This window comes from Populus euphratica, unplaced genomic scaffold (assembly GCF_000495115.2).
Source record: "Populus euphratica unplaced genomic scaffold, PopEup_1.0 scaffold124.1, whole genome shotgun sequence".
Lineage (NCBI taxonomy): Eukaryota > Viridiplantae > Streptophyta > Magnoliopsida > Malpighiales > Salicaceae > Populus > Populus euphratica.
Genome location: NW_011500013.1, coordinates 99,140 through 108,744, shown reverse-complemented (window position 1 = coordinate 108,744; position 9,605 = coordinate 99,140). Strand labels below are relative to the sequence as shown.

At 28.3% G+C, this 9,605-nt stretch overlaps 1 protein-coding gene and 2 long non-coding RNA genes across 4 annotated transcripts in view; 2 read left to right on the top strand and 1 right to left on the bottom strand.

Moving 5' to 3' along the window:
• Positions 1 to 4,272: 4,272 nt before the first annotated feature.
• On the top strand, positions 4,273 to 7,435 carry LOC105141534 (uncharacterized). Of its 2 annotated transcripts, XM_011048779.1 has the most exons (8): positions 4,273 to 4,546; positions 4,656 to 4,706; positions 4,954 to 5,005; positions 5,090 to 5,148; positions 5,281 to 5,326; positions 6,672 to 6,824; positions 7,060 to 7,091; positions 7,201 to 7,435. In XM_011048779.1, exons 1-6 carry the CDS (start codon positions 4,421 to 4,423, stop codon positions 6,812 to 6,814), a joined length of 477 nt encoding a protein of 158 aa, XP_011047081.1. In that variant the 5' UTR covers positions 4,273 to 4,420; the 3' UTR covers positions 6,815 to 6,824; positions 7,060 to 7,091; positions 7,201 to 7,435. The 2 variants fall into 2 exon arrangements, with proteins under 2 accessions (XP_011047081.1, XP_011047080.1); XM_011048778.1 differs by having other exon boundaries at positions 4,274 to 4,546; positions 7,060 to 7,325.
• LOC105141533 (uncharacterized) lies at positions 5,334 to 6,489 on the top strand. The gene is made up of 2 exons (XR_845405.1): positions 5,334 to 6,064; positions 6,146 to 6,489. It is a non-coding gene; the product is annotated as an uncharacterized LOC105141533 (long non-coding RNA).
• Positions 7,053 to 9,605, bottom strand: part of LOC105141535 (uncharacterized) — a 15,568-nt gene continuing 13,015 nt past the window's right edge. Inside the window, exon 3 of the long non-coding RNA XR_845406.1 lies at positions 7,053 to 7,135. This is a non-coding gene — a long non-coding RNA (uncharacterized LOC105141535). The remainder of the gene's footprint in view (positions 7,136 to 9,605) is intronic.

Here is a 9,605-nt window from a genome sequence, read left to right as displayed (position 1 = left end):
TAATAATAATAATAATAATAATAAAGAACATTTAAAGAGAACCACCAATGTGAATCAATATTTAGACCATATTTCATGAAATAAAAAGCGCAAAAAGGATAGAAATCAATCACTAAACAATAATAAAACATCAAATATCGACGATTATCAACCAATAATCATAATTTAGTCAAAATAGATTTCAGTTCAAAATTGAAACCCTATGATTAAAACCCCTAAAAAACTTATGATTAATGCAAATAAACCCTAGATTATTGTCTAATGATGTTATGTGAAGGTGAAGATACAACAAAATGGACCAGAATTGGTTCAAATCATGGAGTTAAGACAATGTTATTTTCAAGAATACTACCTAATAACCCAGAAATAACCCAAAAACCCAACAAACTATCAAACCTTCAAAACTGACATTTTTTACTTCTAAAACATGTTTTCTTTATTCTAACAAGTCACATTATCATAACCTAACATATTTGAATAAAAAAAACTAACAAGTAATATCAAAACATCAAAATCATGTAAAAAGATTCTAAGCTTTAAAATTACCACCTTAAAACAACCTATATATATTTATGCTATTTGGATTTACGTTTTTTATAAACCTTTAATAAGACCTAATTGAAACCTAGAAACTTGCATAAGTCAACGCAGAAAAACATCATAGCCTTGATGCTATATTTGAAATATTTTAAAATCACTTTATTTTATCAAAACTTACCCAACAAATATCAACTAAATATTCAGAAACATCAATAAACAACTCAGAGTAAGATTTAAATAATAAAATAATTTTTTTATGTATTAATCAAAATCAAAACTAAAGAACATTATAGCAATAAAACATGTTCAAAAACACTTTTAAATATGTAAAACAAGCTAGAGATGTGTCTTATAGACATCACCTACTAGGTTAGTGATTAGTACTTAAAAGTGCACGTACTAGGTTAGTGAAGGATTATACATTCCTAAGACTCATAATAGTTACTGCCTTTCTTGCTTTGAAAACTCAATCTTTTGCTCAAACTTTAACTTATCCTTTTAGCTCTTAGATGCCAAGCAATAAACTTGATTATGAATGAACTTTAAAAATAAGCTTTTTTTCTCTTTTCTTCCTTGCCACCTTTTTTTTCCTTCCTGCCTTGATTTTTCAAGGGTTATTTGTAGGGTTTCAAATTAGAATTTTTATGGATTTAATCAAAGATTGATCCTTATTTATCAAAGCTTGGCCCTCTGATCAAAATGAGAGAGTTTTATATATGTTTTATAGTTGAGTTATATACATATGTTAGCTTTACAATGGTATTTTTGCAACAAACTTGATTTTGAGGATTTTGGTTGTTTTTCCAAACTTGGAAACCAATGAGCTTGTTTTCTAGCCTTTAGATCTTGACAGAAACATGTTCAGTCTTTGATAAGAACCCATTGAGGAGATTGCAAAGTGAATATATGAAAAAAAAATTATGATCTTGTGAAATGAGACTCACAACCATTGACAATTGAGTTACTTATTTTTGAGACTTTGTTGGAGCAACTTCGACATCGTCATCATTGAAGAACACATGAAGTTGGTAGAGGGCACACCTTTCATTTCAATTAAACCTTGCTCAATTTCGAGGTCTATAGCTTCACATCCATTCACTTGAAAATGCCAACTCAATCAACCAAGAATCTAAAAAATATAGTAATAACTAATCATGGAAAAGATGTTGTTGAGTTCATTAAAGAAAATAGGATATAAATATTTGTTAAAAATAATTGATCTTTGTAAAAGATGTGTTTCTCAGTTGACTAGTGGTGATTACAACTTCAAAGGTGGCTGAAAACATCATATTCATTAATTACTTTTAATGAAGGTGCCTACTCGATCAACCAAAGCTGTCAAAGAAAAAGATAAATAGTGGCCGAACAACATATCATTTAGGTTACCGCTTCAATTTCTTTTTTCTTTTGATTTAGTTATTCTTCTCTTAATTACAATTGTTTTATTTATATTGACCATTTCTAATTAGATTTTATTTTTTATTTCATCCCTAGTTATTTGATTTTGTTAGTTTTTTTTTTATCAAATTTGGTTCTTATTCTTTTAAATTTTTTTTTTGTTTTCAATCAATTTCTTGATTTATTTGTTTTTCTTCAATTCCATCCTTGATCATTTCTTTTCATTGAATTTTTATGTCAAGTTTGGTGCTAATTCTTTTAATTTTTTTAATTAAATTTTTTCAATTCCATCCCTAAACATTTAATTTCATTTTAATTTTCCCATAACATTTAATTTTAGTTGGTTTTTGTATTCAATTTAGCACTAATTTTTTTTTAATTGATATTTGTTTTGTTTTTCATTGACTTTTTTTCCCCTTAATTCCATCTCTTAATATTTGTTTGGTTAAAAATCTTGCCTTCTTTTTCAAGTTTGCCTTCAATAGAGTCACCCTAAACTCGTGACCCGGGACAAGTGTCATCTTTTTTCAAAGCACTTTTTTGCAAATATTTTTTGCTGGTATTTTTTTGTTTTGGTACCTACGATGTCATCCCAATTTCACATATATTTGATCGCTCGAGACCTTATTTTTAATCTGTTCTTATATGTTTCCATCACATTGCCACGTGTCCATTTATTATATATTTTTTAATGTGTTTGGTCTTTTATGTTTAAGCCATGAGTTTATTCAATCATTTTTAATGTTGTGGGTTTATTCAAATTTTTTTTTTTTGTATTTATTGTTTAAGCTATGAGTTTTTGAGGGTGGATATATCTTTTAAGCCATGAGTTTTTGAGGGTGGATATATCTTTTATTGATTTAAATAAAAAAGATTGGTAAGCATAATCGGGTAAATATCTTATCTTTACCGTTTTTCTCTTAGTTATTGTTAATAATTTCTTTTATTTATATAGATGGTTATAAATTTATTTATAGTTAGATAATTGCAAAGGCTTTTCAAATGACTCTTTTATTTTTTCACGTAAAAAAACACATTAGAATAGTCTATATGCCTGGTATTTTTTTTGTAATATAACTTGCATACCAAATAAATGATTTTATGTTTTTTCCTTTTTTCTCTTTACATTTGTTTTGAAAAAAATATTATTTTTTAATGTTTTACACTGACTCTATTTTTATCCTTTTTTTTTCCTTTTTTCTCTTTACATTTTTTTTGAAAAAAATATTATTTTTTAATGTTTTACATTGACTCTATTTTTAACCTTTTTTATTATTCTTTTGTAATTTTTTTAATGTTTTTTTCTTTACACCTTTTGTTTTTGAAAATTTATTCTACTCATATTAAAAAAAATGATGTTTTACGGTAGCAATTACAATAATATTCTATTTTTTAGTTATGTTAAAAATTAGTTTAAAATCTTATATATTTTTATTAATGTATATAATTTTTATTAAATATAAACGTCGACGTTGTGATTCACAATTATATTTTTCACTTAATATAAGAGAATACGTTAATAATATTTATACATTAACTTTTTTGTATTGGAAAAAAATATTTAACCAACAGCTAAACAAGTGAATAAACATATTAACACTTTATTTTTTATATTCATGCACATAAATAGTTCTTATAGGCATTCTGATTTATAATTAGAGTTTTTTAAAATAAATAAATTTAAAAAACTTATGTATTTAATTTTTACATTTTGCTAAAAAATTTATCCCATCTGCAGTGAATCGCAATTAGCGTAACTAGTCTTATCTAATCGGCAAATGCACACCTAGTTCTCCTCGGCAAGCAGTTTCTTTACACCTTTTGTTTTTGGAAATTTATTCTACATAGGAAATGATGTTTCACTGTAGCAATTGCAATAATATTCTATTTTTTTAGCTATGTTAAAAATTAGTTTAAAATCTTATATATTTTTATTAATATATATAATTTTTATTATATATAAATGTCGACTTTATGATTCACAATTATATTTTTTACTTAATGTAAAAGAATACGCTAATAACATCTATATATTAATTTTTTTGTATTGAAAAAAAATATTTAACCAACAACTAGACTAGACGAATGAATAAACATATTAACACTTTAGTTTTTATATTTATGGACACAAATAGTTCTCATAGGCATTCTGATCTATAATTAGAATTTTTTTAAATAAATAAATTTAAAAAACTTATGTATTTAATTTTTACATTTTGCTAAAAAAATTATCCCATCTGCAGTGAATCGCAATCAGCATAACTAGTCTTACCTAATTGGCAAATGCACACCTAGTTCTCCTCGGTAAGCAGTAACCATGTAGGATGAACCAATTATAAAACTAGATGGGCCAATTTATGCGTTGGGCTTTTGATTTTTGCTTTCTCTGTTGTATGTAGGTTTTGAATTGCAGAGTGCAGCAAGCGAGCGCTGCGAGCGTCTTATTTTGGTGAGAGTGAGGCTACAAATTGGTGGTGGGTCAATGGGGACTAGAGAGGTATACGAGCAGAAATTAAGAACCGGAAATCTCTATCACGATCCTACTATCAAACCTGGACTCGGTTCTCCTCGCTGCCCTCGCTGTCTTTCTCTCTTAAACCCTGTTTCTGTACCTACTCATCTTCAATCTCTCTCTCCTTTTCCCCTTCTTCTTTAAATGATGTAGAAAAATGTAAACAACCCGCTGATTTTCAACTTTTTTTTCTTTTTCGGTGCAGGCAAAGGGAGAATGGACCATTACCTCTATTTTACATGACGCAACCGCTGTGGTCAGTTTTTTTTTTTTGAATTTCTGTTTCATCCAATTTTCAATTTTTTGCTCGATTTCTGTTTAATTAAACTCCATTTTTAGTTGTTTTCATGCTCGTTTAATTTTCTTCTGTTTTTTTACTTTTCGAGATAAGTTGAGTTTGAGGATTTTATATAGGAAAACTTCGAATCCTTAATGTATTTTCTAGAATTATTATAGCTGATGATTTAATTTAAGTCTCTTTTTCTCGTCATTGAATTGAATAGGCTGGCTCGGGTATTGGTGGAATGCTTAGTGCAGTTCATGGTTTCAATACCGGTAACAATTAAAAATCCCTCGTCTTGGTGAATTTTGCTGTTGTTTTCGCTTAGTGTTTGTGTTAAGTACACTCTTTTATTTCAGGGATTCCATTCCTTCAGAATCGATTGAAGGGACCAAAGTGGCTTCCTTTCCTAGTCGGGGTACATCTATTCTACTTATTTGTTTCTGCTTTTTGAATCTTTTGACTAACTTATGCCTGCCACTTGTTTTTGGCAAATATCAATGAATCATGACACGCTTACTCAGTTTGTTAATGCATTGTTTACTTACAGCTTCCTCCACTGCTTGTTGTTTCGGCTGCCAGTGCTGCATTTGGAGGTAGGCGTAACCTCTGTTACTGTGATTGATTTATTGCAACATTTTTTCTCAGCATATGAAATGGATGAGTGGGTTGTCTTGATTCTACAATTTTATTTTATCTTATCTTATTATTTTCCTATAATCATTTTCTGAAAATGGAAATGAGTTCAGGAACTTCAATTTTTTTCTGTTGCCATATTACCCTCTACATGCTATTTCCTGAAAATAAATTATTTTTCTTTTCCTCATATCTTTTCTCTTCTGACATATACTAATTCTCAGTTGCCCCTCAAGTGCTTGATACTATGATGGGCAATATCAATCAAAGGATCGGTTAGTCCCAATGAACCAAACAATTCAAAGAATTTCAGTTTCAAAAAAGAAAAGTAAAGACAAAAATTGCAAACATCTAGGTGTCAAGTAAATGCTACTGGTTTATTGTAATTCAAGCTAAAGAGTATAATGATGTATATGATCTGATCGATTGTGTAAGGCATGCTGTAGCAATGGAACCAGGGAAAATATAGAGAAATGTTACATACAGCTCATGAAAGTATGAGCTTGAAGAGTCTCAATGCAATCCAATTAGTTGCTGGCTTATGGATCATAGGGAGGTTGGCTTGAGAGCCCAAATGGGGCCAAACCCTTGGTTTCTTGCTGCAATAGCATGTCATGTCACTTGATGAGAAATGAGAGGACTAGGCTGATGTGCCTCTATCATTCTTGTGGAAGTTTCATCATCTGAGGCAGTAACAGGTAGCAATAGCATGGTGAAATGAGAAACTTAAGAGGGTAATTGTCCTATTTGAGCTGAATGAGTTTCCAACTTCCTTAAAGTTGTGGGATCCCTAAAGGTTAGCTTCTTGGATTTGGACAAGTACGAGAGGAAGTTCCTAACAGTTTTGGGTCAAAGGTATGTGACAGGGTTAGTGAAGCATTTGTAGTCCGTACTAGGTTCCTTTGCAGGTACTAGACTGCCCAGGTGCTTAGTCTTCTAACTGGCTACTACTAGGTGCTCGCAGAGCATTTTTTAAGGGGGTATATTGTACCATGTATCTTATTAATACAAACAAGGACTGTTATTCAATTTCTCGTATGTTCCACGTTTTCTTTCCATGTCTTGTTGACTAAAATAGTGGATTTATGGGAGTGTTTAAACTCTGCATTAGTGTTTTTTTTTTTTTTTAAAAAAAAATGTATAATGACATGATTGACAAAACAAACATCTTATACTAAAGCACTTCATCATCTTGACCGTGTATTTTCATTTGCTGATTTGCTTTCTCGAGTTAGATTTACATGTATTCTTATCTTTTCTACAATTTACATATATTGAATTGCGTGTTTAATTATAACTTTGTAGGTTATGTGCTTCCAAAGTTTGCTCAACTTACTGTGACATCGTATTATGCTTCCTCAAGTGCCTCTCATTATGGGATTTCACTCCTCACCCGACATATTGAAGAGTCCTATACTTCCCGATCTCAGCAAGAAAAGCTCAGATGATGTCTTGCAGGTGCACGTACAACAGAATTTACTTTCCTCAATTTTGTAAGCAGGTTCAATTGTGTGAATGGATGCATGAATTTGTATATGCTGTAATTTCCGACTTCTACATTTCTGCATTTTCTAGTATTAAATTTGCCATGCTAAAATATTGTTTCAAGATGCTTTTGGGGTACTCATCCAACCATTTTGATTGTAAAGGTATTGATAACAAATTCGCTTTATTCGCTTTGTTTGGATGGCAGATGATATCAACATGGGCGACTGTCATAGAATGGTATAAGGTGTCAAATATAGGGATAACAACTATTACTTTACAAGCTTTGGAATGCCTTATATTATTGTACAATGTACTAAAAAGAGTTTGGTCTTTTGAAAAAGTGCAGATGACCGTTTGGGCATCCTTATAATCTCTCCGTGACCTACACTGTTCATTTTTACAGTTTTTTTTTTTTTTAATGTTTTGCTTATCAAACTTTATTATTTTATAATTCCATCATTCTAAGTTATATTAGCATGGTTTCATGTGGTGTGATTTTTTTTCCCGCTTGGCATGCTCTCTTATACTTGAAGTATCAAAGAACATTCTGGAGTTAAATTAAAGATTGTTCATTGATGTGATGAACGAGAATTTTAGGTTATAGTTTAAATTTTTTTTTAAAATAATAGGGATGACATTTAACACAAGAAAAAAAACAAAAAGCTTTTGTTTTTAATGTGAAAAACTTCAATTTCATTTCAGTTTCAACTACACAAATTCCTTGTGTTACATCGGGGCTCGGGTTAATTTTTGGCCTACAATAAAAACAATTAAAAATATTAATATTTAAAAAAGATTAAGAAAAATCTAAGAAATTAATAATTAAAAAGATTACACGTGTGTTATTTAAGCAGAAACATGTAAAATAAACAAAAAACAAAATACTATGAAATGGGTATTTTTATTTAATTTAACCGAGACATGTAAAATAAACAAAAAACAATATGAAATGGGTATTTTTATTTAATTTAATTAATTTTTTTTAAAAAAAGTTAGAATATTGAAAAAAATCTGAGATAATCCTTTTACTTTCAAAACCATGAAAAAAAAATCCTATAAAAAGAATAAAAAAATGTTGTTGGATGACAAAAACAAACAAAAAAAACTTGAAAAAAGAAGGAAAAAACAAAGTCTAAGTAAACCTTGTAAATTCATGTTAGTTTTTTAAATTTGTATCTTGTTAAATTGTAGAGTTGGATCAAATTAAGAAGCTCAATACTTATCTAATTAAATATCTAGAGGTTGAAATTAATTAATTTAATTTAATTAACAAACAAAATTTCTTTTAAAAAAGCTAAATTTAACATTAAATATATTAAAGAACAAAATTAATTTAATTAACAAACAAAATTTCTATTAAAAAAGCTAAATTTATCAAAGACCCGAAAAAAATTGGAGGTAACCTGTTTTATTCTAAAAAGAAAGATAAATCTCAGAAAACACAAATAAAAAGAATGTTGGAGGATGATTTCACAAAAAAGCTTAAAATACAAAAAAAAGAAACGTCTGAGTGAACCTTGTAATGTGTTAAATTCTCAACCTCGGTTCAATTTAGAAGCTCAACACATGAAAATTTAAATTTTACAAGATGAAATAAATTAATTTAATTTAATTAAAAAAATTCCTTTAGAAAAACTAAATTAAAAAAGACTAAAAAAAATAGGCAATTCGTGTTATTTAAAAAAAAACTACAAAATCTCAAAGAAAATGAATAAAAAAACAAAATATTAGAGGTTGAGGGAAACAAAATCTTAAAAAGTTTTTAAAAGATCAAGAAAATCAATGTCAACTTCATAAATTAGGATTAATATTTCAAACTCGCAACTTATTAAATTTTAGATTTGGGCTCAATTAAAAAGTTAAAACCTGACGAATTAAATAAAAAATCATTCTAAAAAAATCTTGCAAGGTAAAAATATCAATAAAAAAAAATTAAATTTGATAGGAAAAAAATTCAAGAATGATTTATATATATAAAAAATGCAATTTCAAAAACCATCTTTAATGAAAAAAAATAGAAACCAAATCTCACAAATGAAAAAAACCAATTGGTGATAAAATTTTTAAAAAATCCTTAATTTCATAAATTATTCTGAATAAAAAATTATAATATAAAGAATATGAATGAAATCTTACAAATCTTTAAGTTTGATTTGAGTTTTTTGAAAGCTAGTATGAAAATCAAGTAGAAAAAAGGGAAAGAGAAAAAACAAAAGGTCGCACGCGTCAAATAGATAACAATTATGCCACACGCATTGCTTGTACATGAAAAGGATGCCAAAATGCTTTGGCTGCCTCCCTAGAAGCAAGGTTTTGGATGCCGAACAACATTGTGCCGTCCAAACCTAGCAGACATTGTTCATGCACTTCTAATTATTATTTTTTTAAATAGTTATAAAATCACCTATATATTCCTAATGATATTTAATAACTATCAAATAAAGAAATGTAAAAGATAAAAGAATTCTTAAATCAAAGGCAAAACTTTTTAAATTCCAAGGACAACAAAGTAACTTAACTATTTTAAAATTGAGTCAAAAAGCGCCCCTTGACCAAAGTTTAATGTATTTTGCTTTCAATGGTAATAAGGTAATTACATTATAGAATCAAAATTCAAAAAACCTATTTAACTCCATTTATTTTTGTAATGACTAATAGGTTTTATGTTAAAAACATCTGAAGAAAATAATAATTTTACTTTGACAATCTATAAATTCATAGTGAAATGTAAGTGTGTGCATAAGAAAACCC